The 27,975-nt window shown below is 55.1% G+C and overlaps 1 protein-coding gene across 1 annotated transcript; it reads right to left on the reverse strand.

Annotated features, from left to right (window-relative positions):
* On the reverse strand, nt 1–27,975 carry SLC5A9 (solute carrier family 5 member 9). The gene is made up of 15 exons (XM_003364383.4): nt 27,615–27,975; nt 22,857–23,063; nt 20,699–20,770; nt 17,578–17,682; nt 17,084–17,248; nt 15,770–15,875; nt 14,801–14,881; nt 14,261–14,466; nt 13,923–14,058; nt 13,692–13,799; nt 11,628–11,778; nt 10,686–10,854; nt 9,011–9,226; nt 5,901–6,060; nt 1–1,630 (listed from the first exon to the last, which is right to left on the reverse strand). Exons 2-15 carry the CDS (start codon nt 22,983–22,985, stop codon nt 1,422–1,424), a joined length of 2,013 nt encoding a protein of 670 aa, XP_003364431.2. The 5' UTR covers nt 22,986–23,063; nt 27,615–27,975; the 3' UTR covers nt 1–1,421.

Below are 27,975 nucleotides of genomic sequence, written 5' to 3' on the forward strand. Positions count from 1 at the left end.
TGTTCATAGGATGAGCTGTATTGAAACCTCAAGGAACTAGAATTTTATTTGTATTTGGTTTTGCTGAGTGATTAGTATAAAGTGATGATGGAAGGCAGCATTAAAGGGGATCCAATGAGAGCAGGGGCAGCCTAGACAGATGGGGACATGGAAGAAAGCAGAGACATTTTCACCTGTGTCCTTGGCAATGGGACAGGGCTGTGGTTTCATTCCAGACGTCTGAGACTCAGGGTATAAACTCCAGCTGGAGGTTCCTCCCAACCAGCTGGTTCCCCAGGTCGCTACCCGCCAGCCACAGTGCAAAGTCTACTGGGACCTTGGAGAAGTACTAATTTAACATTTATTGAACACCTGTTACTTTATGGGTACAAAGTCACAAGGGGCATGGTCCTTGGTCCTTGCCCCTTGGAGGACTCAATCTAGTTGGGGAGACAAAGATCACAGTACAGGGATCAGTGCTGCCACAGAAGCAGGTCCAGAGGGTGTGGGACCTTGGCCCAGTGGTGGCATCAGGCAGCTTCCTGGAGGAAGGACACCTAAGCAGGGCCATGGTGTTTTCCAGGGTGGGAGGATGCCTGGCGGGCAAAGGGCACAGCCCAGTGCAGTGGCTCCGAGGCTCTCCGTGCTGCCCCTCTGCAGGGCTTACCCTTCCGCACAGAGCAGCCTAACTCGAGTCCTCTTGTTTTCAACAAGTGCCGTCTCTCCAGCTGGACTCTAAGTTCCTCAAGGCCACGGAGACGGTACACATTCACATATGAGAGTGGAAAAGGCAGAATTTGAGTAGCACCAAGGAGAGTCTCTCAGCCCAGAACTCCCTGTCCCAAACACCACCTGTCACCATGTTTGCATGCCACCCGGGTCCCTCCCTCCTTTGGGTCTGACAGCCACGATTGTGGAGCTGCCTGTGGAAGTATAAGGCCCCCCCTGGGTGGAGCCCTGCTGGGAATAGGGGGCCAAGGACTGGGAACTAGAGAGGGAGGAAGGAGAAGCGGAAAGGCAGGGATGGGGTGAGCCAAGGTACATGTGGACCTTTGCAACATTCTTGCCACAACTTTCCTTGTATCCTCCACTTTTGTAACCTCAAAACACACAAGTAGTAAAAGTTTTTGAGTAGACATACCAAGAGGGTAGAAGGAGTGTTTTTGAGGTAGGAATGTAAGGCAATGTAATGGAAAGAGAGCTGGCGTCAGGAGACCCAGTGCGAGTCCTGCTGTGTGGCCCTGAGTAGAGCCAGTGCTCTCTCTGGGCCTCCACTTCTCCAGTTGTCCAGGGTGGAGCCTGGATTAGATGCTCTGCAGGGGCTCTTGCAGCTTCAGCCTCTGTAGTCTCTAGTTTGGACAGCAAGGTGAGAGGAAAGCCTGCCGCTGTGGCTGAGCCCGGGGTGTGTTGGACGTGTGTCAGCTGAAGCCAGATCTGTGGACTCATGCAAAGTAGCCCCAGAGGAAGACATTGATGGCCAGCAGGAGGATGGCGTTGACGTTGCAGACGCTTCTCCAGAGCGGCTCCTCCTCGGTGCTGGTCAGCTTCTGCTCCTGCGCGGCCGTCTCCGCTGGGCTCCGGGCTTGCTCTGGGGCCCCGGAGAGCCCACAGAACCAGCCCCAGAGCAGCTTTCCCCAGGACCTGCGGGGATCTGAGGAAGGAAAGAAGAAGCAAGGCAAGGTTGGAGAAAAGAGAGTGACGAGAGAGCAGGGGAGGGAGAGAGTGGTGAGAAATGGAAGAAAGAGATGAGGCCACAGAAAGAGGGGGTGGGGCGGAGTCATCCCCTTAGCCCTTTCTGCCCGCCCCAGACTGGGTCCTGAGTCAGGGCTCTAGACTGGGCTCTGACCCTGGCCACAGCATCCAAACAGCCACCGAGCAGAAGCACCTCAAAGCTGCAGGGGAGGTGGCATGTTCAGGAGTGAGGATAACGGTTCAGCCCACTTCAGAGCACACGCCCCGTGTGAGGACGGAGGGGAGAGTTAACTTACCAAGGAAGGAGGGAGCAGTTGAAGGAGACAGAGGCTGCACCGCCACGGGAAGGGCACCCGGCCCGAAGCCAGGGACCTGTTCCTGGGCCAGCGCTGCCATCACCAGACTGAGGCCATGTGCCATCAGTCTCTCAACTCCTCTGAGCTGCAGGTTCTTTCTCCCCCAAATAGGTCAATGGCATATGCCCTGTTCTTCTCCAGAGCGTTTTGAGCATCAAATGAGAGCATAGATTTTGACAGCACTTTTAAGAGTTACCAGTGCTGGAGCAGCAGGCAGAGGTCCTGGTGAGCATAACGTTCTAGATGTGCGGCAGACTGCCAGTGCAGACACGGGCTCCCCGGCGCCGAGAGAGGCGCTAAGGTCAGCACTATTCATTAAAAACTAAGTTTTAAAGAAGTAATAAAGAAAACAGATATTTTTAAAGTATTTTTTTTGGATTAGCAGACAGCATCTTAAAGCAAAATGTATATAAAAAACCTTTCATTGAGGTTGAATAGACACTCTGGAAATTCATTCTTATCTTTTTGGCTTTGGAACTTGGTAAGTCCAATGTGACTACAGAGTGTCAGAGACGTGAAGACCCCAGGTTACCATCTAGTCATGGTCTCTCATTGGACAGAGGAGGACAGAGGCTCACAGAAAAGAAGGGACTTGGGTAAGGTTGCATAGCCACAGAGCTGCACGAAGAGCAATGGTAGAAATTCAGCATTTTGACTGTAGACCAGACTCCATCATTTTACACGTTGGTCCCAGTACTCTCTTCTGATTCACTTAAATAGTTATTGGTGAGCAAGGACTCAGTGAATTTAAATCCATCTACAACCTGGGATGAATACACTTCTTTCTGATCCATTCTGTTGCCCTTCAATTTTTTTTACTTTTTTGGAGGGGACTTCGAATTATACTGCCACTTTGCTTTCTAACCTGGGGACAACACAGATGAGCTTCCTCTGCCTGTGGCCCTTCCAGGGATGGATGCTTCTTCCCCATTCCCAATGTTTCCATTAGCAGGGAGGGGGCTGTGGCACACCCTAGCATTTGCCTCCCTGCTCTCTCACTCCTGGTGGTTGGGGAAGGACTTCTCTCATTAAACTTCTTGGCTGACTCAGTGCTTCCTTTGTCCCTCTTGGGAGCAAGCCACCCACAGGGAGCAAGCATTGCCCTGCTTCTCCAGGGACAGGCTCTGCCCCCTGGCATGGGGTTAAGCCAGGGAGGGCTGTCAGTGACCATGTCAGTCTGCCTGGTCCTGGGGTTCCACTGTGAGAGAGCACGAGCTGTGCCCTCTCTCCTTTCCTCTGGGCGCTGCCCTCATAGCTTCATCCCTTCCTCTTCATCCCTTCCTCCTCTTCATCCCTCCTCCTCTTCATCCCTCCTCCTCTTCGTCCCTCCTCCTCTTCATCCCTTCCTCTTCTTCATCCCTTCCTCCTCTTCATCCCTTCCTGTTCTTCATCCCTTCCTCCTCTTCATCCCTTCCTCCTCTTCATCCCTCCTCCTCTTCATCCCTCCTCCTCTTCATCCCTCCTCCTCTGCATCCCTCCTCCTCTGCATCCCTCCTCCTCTTCATCCCTCCTCCTCTTCATCCCTCCTCCTCTTCATCCCTCCTCCTCTGCATCCCTTCCTCCTCTTCATCCCTCCTCCTCTTCATCCCTCCTCCTCTGCATCCCTTCCTCCTCTTCATCCCTCCTCCTCTTCATCCCTCCTCCTCTTCATCCCTCCTCCTCTTCATCCCTCCTCCTCTTCATCCCTCCTCCTCTTCGTCCCTCCTCCTCTTCATCCCTTCCTCTTCTTCATCCCTTCCTCCTCTTCATCCCTTCCTGTTCTTCATCCCTTCCTCCTCTTCATCCCTTCCTCCTCTTCATCCCTCCTCCTCTTCATCCCTTCCTCCTCTTCATCCCTCCTCCTCTTCATCCCTCCTCCTCTTCATCCCTCCTCCTCTTCATCCCTTCCTCCTCTTCATCCCTCCTCCTCTTCATCCCTTCCTCCTCTTCATCCCTCCTCCTCTTCATCCCTTCCTCCTCTTCATCCCTTCCTCCTCTTCATCCCTCCTCCTCTTCATCCCTCCTCCTCTTCATCCCTCCTCCTCTTCATCCCTTCCTCTTCTTCATCCCTTCCTCTTTCCTCTCTCTTGGTCGCTATCTCATCTACAGAGAGCCATGCTCTCAGACTGCTTCTACCACGCCATGAGGCTCATAGAGGCCAGGACCTAGTCTTGGGAGGATGGTGGTAGAAGCAGTTTTGAGACTCCAATGTCTGGTGCCTGGACCACAAAGTTTGAAAAAGAGACAAAGAATTGCTGCAAAACAAAATACATCTCAACTAATGGGGACAGCTGATTAGACGAGGGAGGGCGTCTTTGAGCTTTGGTGGTGCTTTCTGACAGGACCCTACCTGGGTTTCCACCTTGGAAGTTCATAAAGGATTACCTTCTCCATTACGGATAGCTTTTTAGAGTGACCACTGGCTTTTACCTGCTGCAGCTTGGGCAGGAAGCTTTGAGTCTTAGATATTGGTGGGCTTCTGGAGCTGATGATGTCACTAACTGTAGGCAAGTGGGTGTTTCTCTAGAGTCAGGGCCTTAGCAAAGGTGAAGGGCCTCAGGAAAGGTGGGAGGCTTCTCAGGCCTCAGGGGGAGCATGGGGCCCCTGGAACCTGGCAAGGGCGTGGGAGCCAAGGGGCACAGTGCGGCCAGCCGTGCGGGTCTAGCAAGTGGTGCTTTGATAACCTTATCTATGCTCTTAACTTGCTGTCATTATTGACGGTTTGTCACATCAGAGGCTGTGAATGGAACTAAGACACTTTTTGATGCTTGCTGGAGCTCTGCCCAATCCAGTGGGAGAGGGCAGCTGCCCAAGGCACCCCAGCTCTCCCTGGGCTCTGGGGCTCCCTCTACCAGAGGCAGGCAGTAACTTTCGGACTTATGTTTCATTACAGTTCTACTCACAAGGGCAAGAGAATTGATTTGGGGGCTTAACTTGAAAACTGACTTAACTTTCTGACTTTAATTTTTCCTTGGGAATTTAATACTTTGGGAAATCTCGATGATGTTGTCCTTATATCAGAATATCTTAACGTTGTTATGTAATCATACTACAAGGTTATAGCTGCGTTACATCTGAAACAGCCACATTATACCTTATACCAGTTTTCAACTTTAGATACTGTGTGGCCTTGGAGTGAATTTAATTAATGTCCTGTTCTAACACTTTTAAGAACCTCCAAGAGGCAAAATTTATATGGCCCATCAGCAGCCAAGCAGGATCCCCATAGGAATGATGATTGGTCTGGAGGAACTTCATGAAGATAGGCAGAACCGTGTGGACGCATGGCTACTCTCATCCCATGAGGGATAGCCATGCTTCTGTGTGACTGTAGCCAGAACTGTTCAGGCTAATGGGGAAAAATGTTAAATAAATAAATAAAGTGGTGGTGAGGGGGGCTGTTTCTTTGCCATGCCTGATGTTTCCTTCCATGAGACGGAACTCAATTAGTGTAACACCATTTGATTCTCTGCCCTTCGCTTCACTGAGCCCAGGGGAGGTGAAGGGATTTCCCTGTTGGTAGATTTGGGGATGATAGAGGGCAGCTTGGCTCGGTCCCTTCCCCCTCCTTCTTGGCAGTGCAGTGCTCACAGGGTCCCTGTGATGGATGCCTCTGTCTGCTGCTGGGGTTTGGTATTAGGAAGTGCACCTCCTCATGATAGAAAACAAATCTTTCCACTACATTTTATCAGGAACGAGGGCAATATATTGGCTCCCATCTACCTTACTCATTTGTCTTATTTCTCAAATAGTTTAATAGACATATGGGAAAGGAGGAGGGAACATATTTTTTGGCATCCCCAGTGACCCCCTAATGAGGTCTTTGGGGACTGTGACACGATGTCTGTCCCCACTGCTCCCCTATGCTGCACCCCCAGCGTGCCCTCAGCCTACCTCCAGGCTGCTCGCAGTCCTGGCTGGAGTCCTCTGCCCCTCCGCCTCCTGCAGGGCACTCCCCGGATGGCACCTCTGATGCCTCTGGTGTGCCCTCATGGGACTCCTTCTCCAGCCCAGAGTAGGGGCAGTTCCGTGTCCACCATGTCAGGCGAGCGAGCTGGAGGGAAAGAGAACACTGCTGGACTCAGTTACCTTCGGAGGGAAGTCCTGCTGTAACAAGGGGGCCCACTTCATGGGAGGCCGCCAGAGCAGTGAGGAGCGCAGGGCTGGGAGTCAGGGGCCTGACTCAGCCTGACTGCCCCTTCCTTCGAAAACCTGCAGTTGCTGAGCACTCGCTCCACGCCGGGCTTGTAGCCGGTGCTGAGAACACACCAAGTCCAGGCAGGCACCACCCCTGAGCCCAGGAGCTCAAAGCCAGACAGGGAGGCAGGCGCCCAGTGACAAAAGGCTTCCAAGGTCACTGAGGAGTAGCTACTCAAAAAAACTAGTAGGCAGTGGAGAGTCACTGCAGACTTTAGGCAAAGGGAATAGAAGATAAATTCTGGGATTTAGAAAGGTCTCTCAGGAGTGAACTGATGGGTTCCAGCCTGAAGGCTGTTACAAAAACGCAGCAAGAAATCAAGAGGGCCTGAGGGGATAGGCAGGAGCGTCTTAAGGAATGTTAAGGAGTGAGATCTACAGGCCGAGGTGACTGAATGAGCCTGGTGAGGGAGAGGGAAGCAGCTAACCTGCTCTCAGGTTCCTGCCGTGAACTTCGAGTGGGCAGTGGTGCCCCTCGCAGAGACAGGGTGGGCAGGAGGAGTGGGTTTGGGTGATAGTGGAAGTGACAGCGAACGGCAGGGGCGGCTCATGCACACACGCAAATATGATGATGAGCTTGACGAGTCTGTAGGACCTCTGAGTGGAGACGTCCAGGCGAGGAGGAACGAACCTTGTGTCCCCTGCACAGCCCAGGTGGCCTTCGCTCTTCCACCTTTTTGGAAACTCAGCAGAGAAGAACACGGCACGTTCTCTGGCTGATGTCAGTTGCACCCAACCATCGCTGCCCGAGTCTGGACTGCCTCCTTTCCAGCAAAGCTCTTTTTCTGGCCAGGCAGCAGTTTGTTACGTCTTGAGCCAGGTGCCCCTGGCTTGCCCCTAACTTCCTACAAATACATACAGAGTGTGGGGTGAGGGCCCCTCTCCTGGGACACTTTCCACTGGGCTTCCGGCTGTTTCCCTCTACGGGATTATGAGAGCCTGGCCTGCTGCTGTGCTTGTAAATATCACTCAATAAACTTTATAATTCCAATGTGTGTCCTTATCAGTGTCTCTTTATGTCACCAGGAGGCAGCTGGGTTTTGAGTTTGAATCTTGGGAGAGGGGTTTTGGCTGCAGATAGAAAGTTGAGTGTCTTTATGCAGAGGGTGTTTGAATTCATGGGCGTGGATAAGACAGCTCAGGGACTGTGGGGTAAGAAGGCTTGTAGGCCATAGGTAGGTCCCTGAGGAACAATGATCTTTAAGGATCAGGAAGAAAAGCCCAAGAAGAAGGCAGAAGAATGATCAGAAGGGTAGGAAAAAAAATGCCAGAGGGAAACACATCATGGAAGTGAAGAGAAGAGAGGTCTTCAGAATGCAGGAAGTGGTCAGTGGGGTCTGGTTCTCCTCAGAATGCACTTGAAATAAAGATGGGCAAGTGAGCATTCATTTTTAGTGACAAGGTTATTGGGGATCTTGGTGAGAGCGATTTCAGTAGGAAGGTGGGGACAGCAGCCAGACCGCAGAGCGTTGAGATGTAGACAAGAGTTGAGAAGCGCAGACCAGTCTGCTGTTGAGGGGCAGGGAAAGAGGCAGCTGAACTAGAGAACAGGATTCAGGGAGAGGATTTTTAACGGGGAAACACTTCAGTGTGGGAATGAGACAGCAGACAGTGGAGAGGAAGCTGAAGATTCAAGCAGTGGGAGGAGGTCGTTTCTGGAGTCACCCACTGGAGAAGTCGGCTTCCCTTGGCTCATCTGTGACTGTCCTGCTTGTTTGTAGGAATTCGCGACACCAAGGGGATAAAGTTGTTTTGACAACTCTAAAGCACCGTACAGGTAAGGGGTGCTGTTAATGATTTCCACCCAGTGTTTCAGGGGCCAGCTTCTGGCACTGGCTCTGTTATGGGCTGACTTGTGTTCCCCTCAAATTCCCCCAGTACTTCAGTGTGTGACTGAACTTGGAGATGGGGTCTTTGGAGGGGTAGCTAAGATTAAGTGAGGTCATTCGAGTGGCTCTAACCTAAGATGACTGGTGTCATAAGAAGAGGAGATTCGGACACAGACAGGTGTGGGGGAAGACCACGTGAAGATAAAGACGTAGAAGATTTCAGCTTCAAGCCATGGAGAGGCCTCAGAGGAAATCACCCTGCCAACAGCCTGGTCTCAGACCGCCAGCCTCCAGAACTGTGAGTAGGTACATTTCTGCTGTTTAAGCCACACGGGCTGTGGTCCTTTCTTATGGCAGCCCGAGCCACTGCCCTGCTGCTCTAAAGAAAGAAGATTTCAAAGGCTGGGCCTCGGTGCTGAGGACAGGCGAATCCGTCAGCATGGCAGAGCGAGGACCTCCGATTGACCTCTTACTCCGGCAGACTCTCTTTTCTCATTTACATGCTGCTTGACCAGTCAACAAATCCCTACTCATTCTTCAAGGTCCAACTCAAAGTGACCTTGTCAGGGAACCCTCCCCGGCCCCCAGGGGTGACTGACTGCCTCGCCTTCTGTATCCAGCCCCTTCCTTTGAGCTTGGTCCTTCTGCACTCTCTCTCCCCATAGAGTAACTCTTTGCATTGGTGTCTGTGTCCTCCCCCCACTCGGCCCCTCTCCAGTGTGGACAGTCGCTGGCAGGGACCATTCGTCTTTGTAACCCCAGCATAGTGCCTGGCATGGAGTGGGTGCTCGCTGAGTCATTTTCCAATTGAATGATTCCTTTTCACTTGGGAATTAATAACCCAAAAAGCTTCTCCTCCCCGGGACTTCTGTATGGCAACAGGGAACCATGACCCCATGGAGCAAAACTCGGTGGTGGAATTCCAGGCACGGGGCTGGGGGAGCATCTTGAGGGGCCTCAGGACGAGCATCCACTTGCCTTTTCCTCAGGGATGGGGGCTGTGCAGAGGCTGACGGTGACGATGACGACGGCAGTGAGCCCGCAGAGGAGGAGCGCAAAGTACAGGTAGTGCAAGTCCTTCAGCACGGCCGGCCTGCGGTCCACCTCCCCGCAGGCTGGGGCTGGGTACACGAACTCCAGGATCATGCGCAGAAGCCCCACTGCCAGGCCAAACAGCAGGCCCCAGAAGGCCCCCTGCGGAGAGAGCAGAGGTGGGCAGGGCTGAGATCCAGGGGGGAGACCCCGGGAAGGAAGCCCTGGTCTGTTACAATGTTTGCAAGTCCACCTTGGTGGGTTCCCCGCAAATGCTGGGGCTTTGTCTCAACCTAAAGGCAGACAGAGAGGGTAGTGGAAGGAGCACAGGCTCCAGACTCAGACAGACTGGGATTTGGACCCTGGCTCCATTCCAGAACGGCTGAAGCACTGACTCGACCTCCCTGGCCCGGAGTTTTCTCATGTGCAGTTAAGAGAAATTAGTGAGTCCTAATATTTGACTAGAATGTAACATGCTTTTGTAATAAACAGGGAATACCAAGATCCCCTTCCCAATTTCCTGTCATGATAAATTGGAAATCAGAATTGATATCTCTCTTTTGTTGCTTCTATGTTTTCATATCTTTTGCCCTTTTTTTTTTAACAAAAGAAAGTTCTGACACCTCCCATATCCTCTTTATAGCATTGTTTGACCCTAACCTATACCTGTGCCTCATATGTAAGAGTCAGATGACTTGTATTTTCAAAAATGAAATGTTGACCCCAATTTCAAAAATTCTGGAATGAGCAGAGGCATCCAGAATTAACTGAGGCCTGCTGTACGCCATGGTCATCAGCAGGGAGATGCGAACAGGAGACATCAGTAGACATCTGGGCAGGTACTCCACTGGGGGAGGGTTCCTGTGATCTCCTTTGTGGCGACCTTGAGCTCTCATGTGGCTCTGGTGGACTCACACCCCTGACCTCCCTTACCTCCCCGAGGCACGGCCAGCAGGTGTGGGCTGTCTTTCCTAGGCTGCCCTGGGGAGTAACCAAGGTCACCATCCCCGGACCTCTAGCTCCTCCCAGGCTCTGTCAGGTCTCAGCAGTTCCATGAATGAGGCCTGTGCGGACGCCTGTGTAAGTTCACACTTTGCTCCATCATCGTCATTGCTGTCATTCTTCCTACATAGAGAGCCTTAGAGTCAGAGACAGAGCAGACCCTTGAGATCCTCCAGTCTGTCTTGAGCTTTCACACACACTGCTCCCCATGTCTGGAACACTCTTCCCTTTTCCTTTAATCCTTCACTTCATCCAGGAAGACTTCCCTGACCCACTCCTGGGCATCCCACGGGCTCGGTACCCCCACTCTTTACTCTCATGGCAGCCATTATCCTGTAGTATTATTGCTCCCTTAATCTTCTTTCCTCCCTGCTGGCCCAGTGATGGCAGGCCTACACGAATGTTGTAAACCACTGCATCCCTGGAGCCTCCATAATAGGACTGATAAATGTTTGTTGAGTCAATGACTGAATCTAGACCCGACGCTATGGATGGGGAGATGGAAGCTAGAGGGGGCAGTCGGTGTGCCCAAGGTCACAGAGAGAGACCAGGTCACAGACAGACCCGCACCCCTGCCCCTCTGGTGTCCTGGGAGAGATGGGTATGCTGCTGTACTCACAGGCTCTGTGACCCTCTTGCAGAAGATGGCCAGCAGGAAGAGGGCGGTGATGGGCGGGGCCAGGTAACTGGTGACAGACTGGATGTAGTCGAAGAGCTGCCCGCTGTTGGAGCTCTGGATGATGGGGATCCAGAGGATGCTGATGATGACCAGGAACACCACAAACACTCTGCAGGAGGGCACAGGGAACAAGAGGAGTGCCTGAGGTGGCAGGTGTGGGGCGGGGCAGAGGTGATGCTCAGAAACCAGGAAGGGAGAGGGAGGGGAATGCATGGGCACTGAACCAGAGAATGTTAGAAAGCCAGAATCTCAAATGCTCAGATTCCAGAAATTCAGACTCTTAAAATCCCAGAATGTCAGAATGCCAGAATCCAAGAAACCAGGAGTTTTGACTTGGATGCCTTTGAGTCACGCGGCCCACCTGCTCTTCAGGAAGGAACCATCCCTTTCACCCCACCACCCACCTCAGGAAACAGCCTCTGGCCTCTGCTCGGGATGCCTTGCCTTCTCTTTTGCATGCAGACCTTGTGCACGACAGCCCCCTTCTGGACGGCTCCAGCCTCCAGAGCTTCGTTCTCCAGGCTCCTCCAGCTCTGCTCCTCTCTCTGGCATTTACACTGGCATTTAGCTCAGAGCAGGGACTCTACCTTCTCCTTCTGACTCCCCTCCACTGATCCTGGCTCAGGGCCAAGTCCTCAAAGTGCACGTTCTATATGATTTTGCAGGTGTGTAAACAAGTGGATGAAACATATTCTTGGATGTGTTGGATGCAATAATGCAGATGGCCAGGAGATGGCACCCAAACTCCACCGACGGATGAAATAAGTGGCAGTAAAACCAGGTGCTCTGACTGCCGGTCAAGGGCCCAGATGCAGGGAAGGAGGAGAGGGGAGAGGGGCTCTGCCTACAAGGCGGGGTGCTCTGGAAGGATGGGGAGCACACCTGCCCACCACCATCAGCTCCTGCTCTGTTGCCTTCCTGCGGAAGCGCTGCCACACGTCGATGGTGAACAGGGTGCTGCTGCTGTTGAAGACAGAGGTGAGTGAGCTCATGAGGGCGGCCATGATCACAGCGACCATCAGGCCCCGCAGACCTGGGGAGACACAAGTTTGCGGGGTCAGCTGACCCAGTAATGCCGGCTCTACCAGCAACCATGGAGGCTGCAGCGTTCAGCAGAGTCAGGAGTGGAGGGGAGAGGAGGCGATGGGGAAGGCATTGGATGGGGTTCCCATCCCACATGGATAAGGAATCCAGGAGAACCAGAGGCCCAGTTCTGGCCACTCTCTGCCTCTGCCTTGCTCTGTGGCCTTGGGTGAGTCATCTGCCCTCCCCGAGCCTCAGTTTCCCCATCTACACCGTTCAGGGGTGTGAGCCAAGGTGATCTTTAAGGTTCTCTGCAGCTTTGATGTCTCAGTCTGCATTTCAAAGTTTGTAGATACTGGTTAGTGAGTCCCTGGTGGGTAGGAGGGTGATGGTTAATAATTGAATGTTTCCAGTGGGTTTTGTACCTTTTTGTCGACACTGGCGTGCCAGGCCGAAGCCTTGGCCTTGGAGGCAGAAGCCCTGGATTTGTTTCCTTGTTCTGCAAGTAACTAGCTACGTCATCTTTGACCTAGTTCCCTCCTTTCTGGGCCTATTTTTTCCCTGTCGCAAGGGAGGGACCCCACTAATATCTGAAGTCTGTGACTCTAACCACCAAGTGTCTTGAAACAGACTGCTCCCCCTGGGGAGACGACTCCCTGCCCACCTCGGTCCTCTTTCCCGCAGATCCAAATATTCCACCCCTCCTGGATGTCTCCCTGGGAGACTCAAGGGGTCGCAAACCTGGCCAGCATCTTCCTCCGGGCTCTCTGTTTCTTCTTTCTGTTAATAATATCTTTCTAGTCTCCAACCAGACACCTCCGAGTTACCCCAGACCCCGTCCTCTGCTGCCCTCCCGCCCTCCTCCCTCCAGCAGCCCCTCTGGCTGCTCTGTTGTAGCTGGGCCTCCTGCTGTCTCCCCTGTTTCTTTGATTCATTTCTTGTTCTGCTGGAGGGAGGGAATGAGTTAACCCATCCACTTCCCTCCATAGACCTCCCTTCCTCCTATATCTCCGATCTCAATGTCACCACAAACCCAAGACCTGGGAGCCCTCTTTGGATTCCTCTGTCTTTCTGGTCCCTCAGATGCAATCAGTCATCAAGTCCTGCCAAGTTGACCTCACCAATATCTTTTAAACCCTTCTGTCCCTCTCTAAAGCCACTGACCTGCTCCAAGCCATCCTCACCTCTCATGTGGACCACCACGAGCCCCTCGTTAATCATCTCCCTGCCTCCCCCGAAGCGGAACTTCCCTGCAGAGTGGTCCTGCTAAAGCACAAATCCCATCGTGCACACTGGCCTGAACCCCCTTGCCCTGAGTAAAGGCTATGCCCAGAACGAGGTGTGGCCACAGCCTCCTCTCCATGGAGCATGTCTTCATTCCCCTGCACATGAGCCCGCACGGGCTACTTACAGGGCAGACTTCACGGTCCCTCTCAGTGCTGGGCCCTTGCACATGCAGCCCCTCCTCCCTGGAATGACACTTCCCACGCCCTCTGCCTTTGTCTGTCTAAGATTCTCCTCGGGACTCAGCTCCATTTCCTCTCCTCTGGGAAGTGTTACCCAACATTTCACCAAAGTGGGCCAGTGGCTTCCCTAGGGCTCTCTCAGCCCCATGTGTCCCCACTCTGGTCACATTGTGTTGTGCCCTCTACCTGGGTACCCTGGAGACTACATGGAGCCTGAGAGCAGGGGCCTGCCTTTTATCCCTGCGTCTCAAAAGCCAGGGCACAGGGAAGTGCCTTGCAGACACTTGTGAAGTGTGCATGTGTATGTGTGTATTGGGGGAGGGGATATTCGGAGGTGGATGTTTTTATTTCCTCTTCCTGTCCATGTCCATCCTTAATGCAATCCCTCCTGGGCAGTGAGGATTGGAGGAGGCTGGGAGGCAGGAATGAAGCATGGTGTGGGGGAGGTGCGACTCACCAACGGGCATGAGACCCATGACCAGCTTGGGGTAGGCGATGTTGGAACATCCCACTGGGACCCCGCAGACTCTTTGGCAGACATCAGGGTCCACACAGCCCACTTCATCTGCAGAAGAAGCGACAGCAGTTAGAGCCCACAAAGCCTAACATACTCACTATGTGTTCTTAGTACAAACAGTGTGCGACCCCGCTCTAGTCCAACATCACCCGGGAGGGAGGCGAGCCTTACCTGGGTACAGGGCCCGGCTGATCATGCCGGGCATGATGATGAAGAACATGGGCAGGATCTTCAGGTAGCCTCCCAGCACGGAGCCTCCCTTGGCATGGGACAGACTCTTGGCGGAGAGAGACCTCTGCACAATGACCTGAAAAGGCAGCAGTGGAGGTGTGCCACTAGGCCAGGCCAGGCTCAGCTCAGCCACAGGTGAGCCCTGACATGGTCACTGACTGTGCCCCTACGACGGTCCCAGAACAAGTCCCAACCCTCTGTGCATCCGGATGCCCAGTTTTCTCTCACGGAGCCACCCCAGTTCACATGGGGTGGGCTAAGCCTAGCTGGGGCCTCACCTGGTCCGTGCACCAGCACCAGGTGGCCAGCACCGTGAGCCCGAAAATGAGGCCTGGCCAAGGGATGTCCCCGCTCACAGGGTCCCGGAGCATGTGGAAGGCATCGGGCCGGGGGAGGTGACAGGTGGTGTTGGGGACTGTGGCATTAGGGATGGCCTGCATGTACCGCTGCTCCAGGCCTGGGTACCAGCCCACCTCCTGAAAGCCTGTGGGAAGAGGCCACAGTGAGTCAAACAGCCCTGAGACCCCGCTGGGCCTGTCACATGACGCATCCCCCCTGCCCCCACTTCCTAGTCCTGTGTGGGGCCCCTCGGCTTGGAACAGGTATGGGACTTCGGAATGAGGGAGGGATGTGAGGCTCAGGCTCAAGACCCCTGATTTGGAGGAGAGAGAATCCTGCTCTTTGGGAGCCCCAACCTGGAGGGGGGACATGGCTCTGTGCTCTGGAAAGTTCTGATCAAACCATGGTGGTGACAGCCAAAGACAGATCAGCAAGGAATTTAGGGCTGAGGGTGGCGGGTATTCACGTTGCTTCCTTACCCAGAAACATGAGGACCAGGGCTCCCCCCACCATGATCACCGTCTGTAGAGCGTCTGTGTAGATCACGGCCGTGAGGCCTCCTGGGGACCCAAGGAGAGGGCTCAGTAGTCAGCACCAACAGGGCCTTCCTCCTTGGGTGCCCGCCCTGTGCTGTGCCACCAGGGAGACCAGAGAAGACACGGGGCCCCCTTGGTAGGCGGACTCTGGCCCCTGCCTTTGCCCACACTGCATGCTCCGCTCTGTTCCACCCAGCAGGGTGGATGCTGGTCACTGTCACAGGCGCTCAGGTCTAGCTCTTTCCATCCCTGACAGCCTCTGACTGTCATGCCACAGCTCTTTGCTGTCGTTCTGTAATAAATACCCCAAGTCTCTTCCTTTGCTGTGCTGTTAGCTGCAGCAGGAGTATTCCCTCTCTCCCCACCCAGCGTCCGTTGAAATCCCCCATCTTTCCAGGCCGACGTGGCCATGAGGAAGTCTGGCCTGAGCCAGTGTCCCAGGGGCCCAGGCCTGTGCGAGGAGCTCTGGAGGAGACAGGAGAAGGCGGTTTTGTGGCTTTTGTCTGGAGCGGCCCACAGCGACTCTAGTCCAGGTGATAGTCTGCTAATCGCCACCCTGCTCCCTGTTTCCGTTGGTCTTGGTCAGTATCTCTGAGTGTCTCTCCTTCCCTGTCTCTCTCTGGCTGGCACTTTCCTCCTGGCTCTGCCCTTTCTGCCTCCTCTTTTCTCTGTTACACTGTGGCTTGCAGCATTTTCCTCTGATCCTACGTCTCTGTCTGCCTCTCTCTCCCTTCCTGTTTCTTCCTCGCTCTCTCAGGTTCCATTTCTCTCTGTCCTCTCTCTGGACATCTCTCTCCCCCAGTCCTTCCCTCTGTGTCTCTCCCAGTCAGACGCTTCCCTCTCCACCTCTCCCTCTTTCTCAGTCTCTGTTCCAGACACCTGCGCCCTGACGTGACCTTCCCTCGGCCCTACCTGTGATGGTGTAGACGGCCGTCACCACCAGCAGGATCACCGTGGAGAGGTAAAGGTTCCAACCCAAGGCCATCTGGATGAAGATGGCTCCAGAGAAGATGTCAGTCTGCAAAGAGCCAGGACCCAGAAGTCCAGGTCACCCAAGCCCCTCCATGTGGCCACCAGGGTATGTCAGCTTCCTGCTCAGCAACACTGGGTACTGTCAGCCCTCAACACATGATGAGGATGAGCCTTAAGTGTCATGCTGAGGAGGATGGGCTCGCAGACACGGAGGAGCCATGGAGATTTTAAAGCAGATGAGGACCATATCGAACTTTGAAGCTGAGACAATGTCATCTGGTCCATTGACAGGGTAGTCTGGGGCCATGAGGGAGAGGTAAAAGAATGAAGGGGAAAACTGAGGAAGCGAACAGAGAGCTGGGGTCAGAGAAGAGGCCATTTGGGAGGAGAGTAGGAGCCAGAGGGCCCCTCAGTGCTCCCTGACAGAGCAGAGGGCCACTCAGCGGCCAGACGGGCCCATGGCTGACCTGATGGGGCAGGAGCCCCAGCACAAAGAACCACGGGTTCTGGATACTCCACGTGTTGGGGATTATTGGAAAACTTAGGGTGCATCCTTTGCCTAAGCTGAGTTAGGCTTGTTTTCAAGCACTGGTGGAAAGAGGTTGTACAGTTTTTTCCCACCCTAGACCTGACAACTGAATGATTGAGGTCCCTTCAGAGCATGCTTGTTGATCCCATTCCACAATTGTTTTATGAACCCATTAAAGGGGCTACAACGTGGCAAAGTGGCAGGAGACCTGGACTGGGCCATTGGACACAAGCTCTAGTGCCAGTCCCAGAGCTAGCCCTCCATGTGGACGTGTGCAAATCATTTGACCTACATTTGTTTTCTGAGTTTAGGTCAGTAGAGGAAGAATAAAGACCTTTCTAACTGTAACATTCTAGGCAATTAATGCACAGTGCTGAATGAAGAATCAATAAATAGAAAGATAAATGAATGAATGCACTCTAGATTATGAGTTCTTGGAATGGAGGGACCGTGACTTACTCAGCAAACATTTATTATTCATCTCTGATTACCCGACTGCTGAGGGGAAGCAGGTGATGAAGTTTGTGGATTCATCCTTCCTTTCTCCTATCCTTCCTTCTGTCTGTCTATCTATCCATCTATCCATCTGTCCATCCATCCATCTATCCATCCATCCATCCATCTAGCCATCCATCTATCCATCCATCTCTGATCCAGCAAAAAGCCATGCCCTATACTCAGCATTTTCTGAGAGACAGGATGGCCACACTAAAGTGGGTACTCACTGAAATCTTAGTGAAGATGTAGAGGATGAGAGACAAGACAGACATGTACACCTGGATCCTCTGGCCCCCAAATCGCTTCTTCAGGTACTGCGGCATTGTGACCACACCGGCTGCGATGTACACAGGGACGAAGATCCAGCCGAGGGCCAGAAGCAGCCAGGTTGCCTGCGAGAGTGGGGAAAAGAAGGTATCCCTGTCCTAGATGCAACGGAGGTGTGGTCCCCTACCCAGGGGTGGCACTGTGCAGAGGAGAGCCCTGAACGGGGAGATAAGGGATGAGGGAATCTGATCTCGGTCCTGCACGACCTCTGATGAGTCCCTCTGCCTCCTCCAGGCCTTGGTTTCCTCATCTGTCAAATGGTTTCTCAATTCACCATGCAGCCTCCCCAAAGCACCTCTGAGGTTCCTTTTAGCACTAAAGCCAGGAATGGGGTGGGGTGGGGTGGATTGAGACCCCCGTTATCCCTGAGAAGCCTCCAGGCCAGCTTCCTTACGTTCCACTCGAAGCCACCCACAGCAAGGCCTCCGGCAGCCCCTGTCCCAGCCAGGCCGATGAACAAGCCGCTGCCCACGTTGCTGGACATCAGAGAGGCTCCAATCTGCAAGGCACAAGTGGGGTCAAGTGTCAGGGGTCAGTTTTCATCTGAATCAGTCTGGAGGCAGGACCATGAGCTTCAGGAGCCCGGAAGGAGGCAGAGAGAACAGGACCAACTCAGGGAATTTGAGATCAGAGGGAGGAGAGGAAGTGGGGGGGAGCAAAGAGGAGAAGGGGCAGAACTGACACTTATTGGGTACCAGGTACTTGCTAGGCATTTTATACGCAACAATACACTGAATCTCCACAAATATTTGGAGGGAGGGTATTAATCTTTCCAGTTTACAGAAGAAGGAATTAATGTTAGAAGACATGAAGTCGCTGGCTCAGGGCCACCCAGTGAGTGAGTGGCAAAGTGGGAAAGAAGGGAAGCCGCGGGAAGTAAGGCTCATGTAGGGAGGATAAAGTTCTGCACTGGGCCTTCAATATACAGGCCTCTGGAGAGAAGGAAGCTGAAGGGGAGGTGGGGAGGTCCGCACAAGAGGGACTGGGGGAGGCCCTCTGCCACCCCGGTTCCTGCAGGCTCCCTGGCAGGCCAGGCAGAGGGAGGAGCCCAGGGCGGAGCACAGGCTGGGCAGCCTCCATCTGAGTTGAGTTAATTTTTCTCCAGGAGGCCAGCCAACTACTCCAAGGCAATAGGAGCAATAGTAGCTACAAGGACGACAATCATGGCCGTTAATACTTACCCAGCATTGCCAGAGCCCAGGGACTGTCCCAAATATACTAACTCACTTAGTCCTCACCACAACCCTGGGAGCTGGGTCCTAGTACCATGCCTGTTTTACTGAGGAGGGAACTGAAGCACAGATGAATGACTTGCCCAAATTCCAGAGCTAATGATGACAGAATGGGGATTTGCAGCCTGGCTGGCTGGCTCCAGGAGACACTCCATGATTGCTGCCGTGCACCTAATAAGCACTCGCTAGTGTTATCCTTTACTATTAGATGGGATCCTTAATTGGGAGGGGAGGGGGGCCAAGAGAGGGGCTCTGGAGCCTGGGGGGAGGCGAGACCTTGGGGAAAGGGCTGGGGGTCGGAGGTGAAGAGCTATGCTCCAGTCTTTCTCCCTGTGTCACTTTCATAAAATCACTTCCTCTCTCAAAGCCTCAGATTCTCCGCCTAGAATATGTGGGGCTCACCTGCTCCCACTTCCTGTTCTGGAGGAGCCGGGCAACGGAAAGCAAGGAGAAACAAAGTACTGAGACGGTCAGAGAAGAGGCGGCCACGCATCCTGAAGGCACAGAGATGACGCCAGCCTGACATGCTCGTCACTGAGGCCTTTGGCCCCCGCCGTCCCCTAACCCCACTTATGCCTGCACACACATACTCCCTCAGGTGGTCTTGGGGATGCTTCTGGGCTGGACTGGACCACCTAGTCAGAGCAGAGAGGAAGCAGAGGAAGGAGAAGGCTCCCCTAGGCTCCCCGGAGCGTAGAGTGCCTCAGCCGCACCAGCCCAGGCTCCCAGCTCATCACAGGGTCATGCAGGCTTCTCTGGACCTGGAACACTGCCGTTCCTTCTGCTCTGCCTTCCCAGCCACACACTCTCCTTGGGCAGGGCCCAGGGAGGGGAAGGAGGCACGTCTCAGGACTGGCCGAGTAGGGAAGGGCACAAAGTTATTGGACTTCGTCGCAGACACCCAGACACACCAGCTCCAGTATGGCAGATGCGACGGAGCTCCCCTACCCAGAGCTGGGTCTGCTCCTGGCCTCCGGGGATGCCTGCTCTCAGGGAAGAGCTCAGCTCACAGCCCTGTCCACCTCGGGAGAGACACCAAACCCTCCTTCCCACGGGATGCACGGCTCCACACCCACCCATCTTTGGGGCACCCTCCTCCCGAAATGAGGCCTCGGCTTTTCCTCACACCTGCAGAGACAGACCACTGCTCTCCACTGGACTGAAGGAGCAGCCAGGCCTGCCTAAGTCACTCTCCTGAATGGACCCGAGGAGATGTGCTCTGTCCTGCTTCTTGTCCCTCCTGCTGACTTGTCTCCAGGGCTGTGATTTAGGGAGGGGGCCACCAGCTCAGCAGAACAGATTCCAGGGGGCTTGCTTTCTTTGTTGAGAGGGTGGCTGGCAGCACCAGTGACCCTGTCACTGTCCCTGTGAGCTGCCAGGCCCTCAGCCCCCCACATCCCTGAGGAATCTATCATGCTGAGAGCACAAGAGCTCCCTGTCCCCATCTCGTCCTGTCCCAGAAACCCAAGCCTTCCAGGGAGCTCTGGGGGCCCCTGGGTTTCCTCCACTAGTGAGTCTGTCACCAGGGGCAGGCAGGGAAGGCGGTGAGAAGTAAGATGGCGTGTGAAGGTGGTTGGTGGTGTGTGTGCAAGTGTGTGAGTGCATGCATGCACGGGCCATGTGTGTGAGTTGTGCCTGCCCAAGCGTGTGTACAGCAGCAGCTACCGCAGGAGCCGACAACTCCACTGTTAGTTTTTGAGGCAGGGCTTACGTCCCTCCATCCTGTTTCAGGAAGGGGAAGTTGGTTTTGAGGACCAGGAGGAATGTGTAGGGTGGTGCGATGGCCACCAAGGCCTCAGGATCGGGGCTGAGGTTGTTGGGGACTTCACCTCTGTGATCGCCCACATGTGACTGCTCTTCAGGACTAAGCTGATGTGTCACTTTCCCAGGAAAATCTTTGCTGATCCCACTTCCACCATCTGGATCTCAGGGGCTTCCCACAAATGCCCACAAGCCCCCGTGCTGCCCTCCAGCTCAGCAGGGATCATGTTGTTTATGAGTCCGTCTGCCCAGCTCAACTCTGATCTTCTCCAGGACAGGAACATCCTAAATTTTCTCGGTAGGTCCGGTGTCCACCCTGGTGCCCACACTTAGGAGGTGCCCAGTGGATGCTTGCCCAAGGCGTGCGTGTGTTCACAAGATCTCTCAGGTCATGGGTGCATTTGGACTGGAGAGAAGGGGCCCAGAGCCAGGAAACCCCCCGGGGGCTGTTGCCTTGGTCCATGCAGGAGATGAGACAGGACTTGGATGCTGAGAGGCGGGGAAGGAGGACGGTCAACTCACTGGCCACCAGCTCATGGATCTCCCTGCCAGGAAATAGCCGCCAATGGTCCCTCGGCTCGCACGGTAGGACGACTGGAAAAGAAGTGACCAGAGGTGAGGATTTCCTGAGCATCCCCTAACCTCTGCCCTCCACCCCAGGTTCCCTGCCCCTCGGCACAGGCGCTGCGGGATGCAGAGGGCCTGAACTGAGGCAGACGGTTTCACCATCTTTAAGCTATGTGTCTCTGGGGGCGTCAGCTCCTCTCTGCACTTCCCTGCTCGTCTCCCAGGGCTGGTGTTCAGAGGAAAGGAGCTCACAATGGTGAGAAGCCACTGTGCATGGCCCAGTGCTGTGCAAGCGTATGAGATGATTGTCGTTTGTCCCCTCATCCCTCCCTCCATCCACACTGTTTCAGGAAATGAATTGGTACCTCAGACTCAGGTGACAGCAGTGAGTCCCCTCTGCCCAGTGGGACTCCCACCCTGGAGGCTGGAGGACAGAAAGTGCGGCAGCTCTGAGGGTGGGACTTGGGGCCCTGGGCCCTGGGCAGAGGTTTTGGGGTTTCTCCTGCCCTGGGCCTGACACCACTTGGGCCCTCCAGGAGCCCGGAACAAGCCCCTATCCCGCACCAATAGTGGTCAGCAGCCTGTGTGGGGACTTGCTCTGAGGGCGAAAGGAGAGTGGAGAGTGAGAGCACTTTCTCTGGGGACTCAGGGCGAGGGCAGGGCCTGGGCAGGGAGCAGAAACTTGAAGCAACAGGTCTCTGGCTGGGTCTGGAGACAGGAGAAATGCCTGAAGGAGAGAAGGAGAAGGGAGATTTAAAGATGCTTCTCTTCCCCAAGAGAAAGTAGTTAATTAGTCACAGGGAGAGATCAGTGTGTGTGGGGATCAGTGTGTGAAGGGATCAGAGTGTGCCTGGATCAGGGTATGTGGGAATCAGTGTGTGTGTGGATCAGCATGCGTGGGGATCAGTGTGCATGGGGATCAGTGTGTGGGGGTCAGTGTGTGCGTGGATCAGTGTGCAGGGGTCATTGTGTGGAGATCAGTGTGCGTGGGGATCAGTGTGTGCGGGGATCAGCATGTGTGGGGCCAGGTGCTTGTTAAGCCTTTGTTTTGACTCTCTGGTGTTGCCTCTGGTCCTCGGGGACACCAGATGAGCAGAAAGAATTCGTGTTACAGATGAGGAAACTGAGGCCCAGAGATGGGGAGCAAGTTGTCCAAGTCGCGGGAGGAGTTGGGCTCTTCATGGCCCCCGCCTCCGGGAGCCAGTGATCATCTGCCAGTTTCTTGCTCACACCAGCCCTGGGAGGCAGGGACTGTTCACTCCACTTTACAGATGAGGAAACTGAGGCCCAGAGAGGGTTCCCGACTAGCTGGGCTCACATCACTGCTTGCTTCATAGTGGAGTCTAGAGGCACTGGCGTTCCTCAAGTGCCGCAGTGACAACAGTGGCCGTTTATTGCTGCCGGCTGTGTGCCAGGCACTAAGCCAGATGCAAAGTGCATCCTGTTGCCAAATGTCATGACCACTCTACAGCGTAGTCCTTCCTGTTCTCATTGTCCAGGTGAGAAAACTGAGGCTTGAGAGGCTTCGTATGTTCCTGGGGCCATGCGGACCTCACTGCTGGAGTCGAGATCTGAACTCAGGGCTCCCTGACCTCAAAGCCCCACCCCTTCCACAGTGCCAAGGCCTGGGGAATGACAGAGAACGAAGGATCCACCTGGCTCCCTCCCTGGGAGCACACGAGCCCAGATCCTTCAGAAAGCACAGCGCCTTGCCCAGACACTCCCTGGTGGAGGGTGGGGTAGCCAGGAGTCAAGCTTCTGCAGAGCTGGGCTTTTGGCATGGGGAAGAGGGCAGCCAGTGCTGGGTGGGGCTGAAGGCAGCTGATGCTTGAAGACAGGGAGTCAGGAGATGAGAAAGGGGCTCAGGCCCGGCCTGCCTCTAGCTCACTGTGTGATAGCAGGCAAGTTGCATCCCTCTCTGGGCCTCGGTCTGCCCAGCTATGAGAGGAGGGGTTGCAGAGGAAAATTCCCTTCCACCTCAGCCCTTGTGTTTCCCTGATGCACCTTCCTCCTGCCCATCCCTCCTCCAGCTCCCCGACCAGACCAGTGACCCCCAGAGGTGAAAGCCTGCCTCTGCCGCCCCTGCCAGGCCCTCACCTCTGAGCATACTCACCCAGAGCCCCACAGCGATGACAAAGACAAAGTAGACAACCAGGACCCCGATGTCGTAGGCGTGAAGGCTGACTCCAGAACCCAGCACTGTCTCCGTCCTGACCCCATTTCCCGAAGCTCCCGGCCCCATTGCTGCTGGCTCTGTGCTCGTCTGTTAGTCAGTCGCCACCAGGCTGGACTTTGAGGTGCTCCTGGCTCCGTTCCCTTCCTTTAATGATTAAACAGCCCGAGTGCCATTAGCTGCTGAGAAAGCTCGAGCCCCACAGGCACGGAAAGTCCCGGTCCCCGTATCCCCCCAACTGCCACCCCCATCCTCTGCAGGACTCACTCCCTTCGCCTGGTCCACTACACACACACACGCACACTCACACACACGCAAACACATACACGCATGCACACACATATACACATGCACACAAATGCAAAGGCACACACAGCCTCATCTGGAGAGGAGCAAGAAGAGGAGGAGGAGGAGGAGAGGAGCAGCATCTTAGAGTCCTGGAGCTGGGAGGGGCTTCAGAAGTCAAAGTGTTCAAGCTCTTGCTTGTGCAGAGGGGAAACTGAGGCCAGGAAGGTATGGGCAACACAGGAAGTAAAGGTGGAGCTGGGCCTGGAGTCCAGGTCCCTTAGAGTCAGGTCCCTGCGATTTCCTTACTCCTAGTGGGAGGGAGACTGGGGGGTGGGGCAGCGCGGGGAGAGTCTCCCACTACCCTTGCAAAGCATCCGCCACGTCACATGCTCCTACCTCCAGTTCACCCAGGGCTCATTCCCCTTTTTTACAGCATAGGAAACCGAGACCTGGGAGGAGGCATGGTTTTCTCCAAGCCACAGAGCAGGGCCAGAATTCACATCCTCTGGCTACACGCTTCTGCTCTGTGCTGTGACAAATGGACGCTCCTGTAAAGGATGCAGAGTGCCCTGGGTCCAGGCAAGAGCATCTGCCCCAGGACCAGGCAGCCTGCTTTCTAGTCCCAGCTGCTCGTCTCACTGAACTGCAGAGTGACCGTGGGCGGGATGCTAAGTGACTCTGAGCCTGGGTGCCCTCATTGCTGTGGCCTGTGTCTGGCCCCCACACCATGTCACTGAGGTTGGGATGAGTCGGGATGTGCTCCTGGGACCCTCTGCAAACTATGAGTGACTGTATGCTCTTGGGGTCAACACAGAGAAACAGACACTGACCACCATCCGGCCAAGGGGCCCAAACGCCAGGCCTACAGACGCGTCCACTCTCACCGTCCTTCTGAAGTGGCTGAAGCTGGGACATTTCAGTCTTGCGAGTATCTGCTCTCCATCCCACTGCACTCACAGGCCGGGGCCCAGGCTGGAGCAGCAGGCAAGCGGGCCCTGCTCACTGCCCCGTCCCCAGCATCCTATGAGGATCCCAGGCCTGGGTGTGGGAGCCAGGCCCTCTTCCCTCCCCTTTTGGGGAAAGGGAAGTGAAATTTGGCCCTGGGCCTCCTCTCCTCTGGCCCCCTGGTACCCTGGCCCAGAACATCAGGCACAGGCTGTGCTGAGCCTGAGGAGGGGGCATGGTGCTAGGAGGAAGGCCAGGGTAGCCCCCAGCTGGGTCAGTGCCCATTAGCGTTAGAGGCTGGAAGGGCAGAGATGTAGCCCACTGTCCTCACAGAGGAAGGGCCCTTCCCACTCATATTTAAAGGTGAGTGAGAGCTTCTCAGGTCACCAAGAGGGGCAAGGGAAGTGAGACTGGCATCGGCAACATCAGGAAAATGGGAAGGACCAGGCGCCTGAGATGACAGGCCCCTCATTCTCCTGGGGGAGCTGCGTGGAGGTGCGGCAGTGAGGCTAGGAGAGAGGGAAAGGTCTGAGCTCAGGCCGCAGTGGGTACCACGGCAAGGGCCCTGGCCCAACCACTCTTCCAGAGAAGGGAGGCTGAGTGTAGTGGGAGACAACCTGGCCTTGCACTTCCTCCTGCCCCCACCTGCAGAGCCCACAGGCCCTGACCCACCCCATCCTCACAACTGCCCAGGCTGAGCCAACCCCTGCAGCTTGCCTAACCCTAAGCCAGCAGGTTTGGGCTCACCTCAGCCACTCCTCCCTGCGTCTGATACCCATCTGTTAGCCAACCAGGCAAGTTAGCAATCCAGAGCACAGAGAGGGCCAGGAAGGGAGCAAAAGAGGCTTTGAAACAGCCAGAACAGATATGGTAAAGCCTGTGCCCACTGACGTCTCAGGGAGCCCTGAGCCCCCTACTCAGATCCTGTCTATTTCTGCTTTAGTATTTGTGCTCCAGCTCCCAACAAATTAGAGACAACAACTGAGCAGTGGGAGCGAGGCTGCCGGAGGCGGGCAGGGCTGTGCAGGGCACGGGGAGGCATGGCTGCTGATGCCAGTGGCACGCGAGACGTTGTTAAATCCAGAAAAGCAGAAAGGACGACACAAAGGACAGCCCAAATTGGGGTGAACAGACCTATAAAACAGGGTTCATCCACTCCCTCCAAGCTCATCCTTGGACAGCAGCTGAGGATTCAAATGCGTTTTGATGATGGAGTCACTGAGGGAAGATTGCAGTGTGACCATGGCAGATTTTCTCTGGAGAAGGCATGGATTACAAAATCCTGGCAGGAAGAGTGTCATTCAAAATGGTGGCACGTTTTGGGCAGGTGTTTGGCATTCAAGGATGAGGCCTCATTTATCCAGGAAATCTTCTCAGAGATCCCCCGAGACTGAGGCTGTAGCCGTGTTTTCACTCTCTCAGGAGGCGAGCACCGCTGGTGCCCCTGGCTCTGCGAGGCCCTGAGACACCAGCATGTGGACAATGGCTCCCAGCCCAGCGGGAGGACACATGGCCACCCAGCACGGGCGCCTCCTGCACAAAGCAGGTCAACATCCATCCACCCCTCTCCTTCAGCGAGGAGTTCAGTGGAAGGAGCAACAAAGTCCAGCTGGGGAGCTTGGGCAGGGTTTCTGAGGAAGGGAGGTGGTTCGAGTCAGTCTTAAAAAAATACAGAAGTGTAATAGGCCAATAAAATGGAAGTTTCTATTGAGGTATCAAGATACCATATGCATAAAAATTGGAAAATGAGGGGCAGATCTGCAAAGGAAATACTAAGAGCTGGATTGCTGATTCTAAGGGCTCTAGGAGGTGGATATAAAAGGATTTTGTGAGTGTTTCTTTGGACAAATCCCTGTTGTGTTTTCCCAGCAGGAAGGGGAGAGGGCGTGGAGCTTCCTGCCCCCTCCCCCAGGTAGTTTTGGGTAGAGGGGCTTTGACAGGGGAACCTGGAAGGCTTGGTAAGCGTCCCCCTCAGTTGAGGTCATGGGGAGGGGTCTGCCTCAGCCTGAAGTGTGTAGACGGTGGGAGCCCGTGGCTGACTCTCTGCTCAGCCGTGGGAGTGGATGGGAGCTGCTGGCTTGGGGCTGGCCTGCACCCTGGGGTTGGGCAAAGAATGTATGGATGTTTTGTGTGTGTGTGGACTAGACGTGAGAACGTTTTTAATAGACTGCGTTGGAGTGAGGGGGTGGGCAGGGGCAGAGGCAGACAGGTACTCCAGGCAGAGGGAACAGGAGGAACAGAGAGGCGTGTAAGCAGGTGGAATGCATTCAGGGAATGGCTTGTGGGGGCGGAGGGCAGGGTGGGGGCCAGCTGGAGCCTAGAGTCTGGAGGGAGCATGGGGGAGGGAGCGTGAGAAGTGGGCGGAGAAACTGGCATTTTAGAAAACCCCTCTTGGGACCGGCCTGGGGCTGGGTGAGACTGAGGAAGCCAGCACAGCAGTTCAGGCCGAGACAGGCACCTAGCTGGAAGGATGGGGAGGAGAGGGTCCTGCAGACCTTTGCGGCTTCCTCCACACTGGGGTCCCTGCCCGGAACATGGTGCCAGGGTCCAGACCCTCAATGTCAAGTGCCCCGACCCCTTGGTGGTCCTTCCCCTCAGCTCCCAGTACCTGCAAGCGCTCATCCCGTTGCAGAGCCAGAGTGAGAAGTAGCCTCAGGTTTGTTCCGGTCCCAAAGGGACTGACATTGTAACCAGGGTAGGGAGGGAGGGAAGCCTTCAGCCAGGGAAGGAAACACTAACGGTGACATCTTGAGCCTGGGACATGGAGCGCTGAGGACACAGAACAGCCCTTGGGCCCTGGAGTCTAGGAGTCCACGCTGTGGAGTTGGAATTGTCCCCGTGGAAGGAAATCCCGTCTCACGCTGCCCGCAGCCGGTGTGTTCCTCTGTCTCCTTCTCGCCCTCCCAGCCCCAGGGAGAAGCCAGGCAGGTTCCTTGCTCCTCTGCTCAGCTCACCCTGGCTGCTCACAAGTCCTTCCTGAGAAACCACTCCTGGCCAGCCTTTCTGCTGGGAGCTCCTCTTCCAGGGCACGATGGGTCAGGGCTGTCCCATTGTGCAACTCCAGGGGGGGCACCATTCCCCAAGAATACAACGTAGTGGTGCCCCTGGCCATGTGGCCGTGTTCTCTGCACGGGGGAGAGAGGTAACAGGGCCTGGTCCTGCAGGAGGAGCTCTCCTGGAGGAGAAAACCACATTGTCTGGGCAGGTGGGGGAGGCACTCTCTTCTTCACAGGCCCTCCCTACCCGGCCACCAAAAGGCCAAGGCATCTGGAGTGCTCCCAGATCCAGACCACACAGTGGGTAGGACGGAGGCCCCATGGGGACAGGCTGGATGCTTAATTCCAAGAGGAAAGGATACCTATATAGGCGGGTAAGACTGAGAGAGATGGTAACAGAGACCCAGGAGTGGAGAAAGAGAGCAAAGAAGAAGAAAAGAGTCACACACTCCAGTCACTGAACACTCACCCCTGCCAGAGCCGGCTGACCCCTCCCTGCACAACCCAGACAAAACCTCCTGGGCCCAGGGTCTCAGCCTCAGGCTTCGGGCAGCAGCTTGCCGTCTGTGTGGCACAGGCCGGGCCTCTGACAGCTCAGCTCAGGGCTGTGCCTGAGACCTGGCTCCTCCCCAGGGTGGAGGCAGGTGGGAGGCTCTGAAACCTCACTCCAGCCCACTGGGCTTGGATTCTGAGGGACAGCGCCTGCCCGTGCTGCCAGATGTTGTCCGGGGCATAGAGCTGTCATTCTGGCTCAGGGTTCTCCAGGCCCCCAGGGTCAGATGGGAAGACCCCAGCGCGGAGTTCGCTGCTGTGGCAGCCCTTGTGCCCAC

Source organism: Equus caballus, chromosome 2, assembly GCF_041296265.1.
Source record: "Equus caballus isolate H_3958 breed thoroughbred chromosome 2, TB-T2T, whole genome shotgun sequence".
Lineage (NCBI taxonomy): Eukaryota > Metazoa > Chordata > Mammalia > Perissodactyla > Equidae > Equus > Equus caballus.

Bases quoted from the DNA above. Each gene is read 5' to 3' on its own strand.
- SLC5A9 (XM_003364383.4), bottom strand. From the start codon at position 22,985: ATGGGGCCGGGAGCTTCGGGAAATGGGGTCAGGACGGAGACAGTGCTG. The intron at 14,059-14,260 runs GTGAGGCCCCAG...CTGCCTTTTCAG, and splicing joins GGTGCTGGTGCACGGACCAG to GTCATTGTGCAGAGGTCTCT. The intron at 10,855-11,627 runs GTGTGCTCCCCA...GCCCTCCTGCAG, and splicing joins GAGCTGATGGTGGTGGGCAG to AGTGTTTGTGGTGTTCCTGG.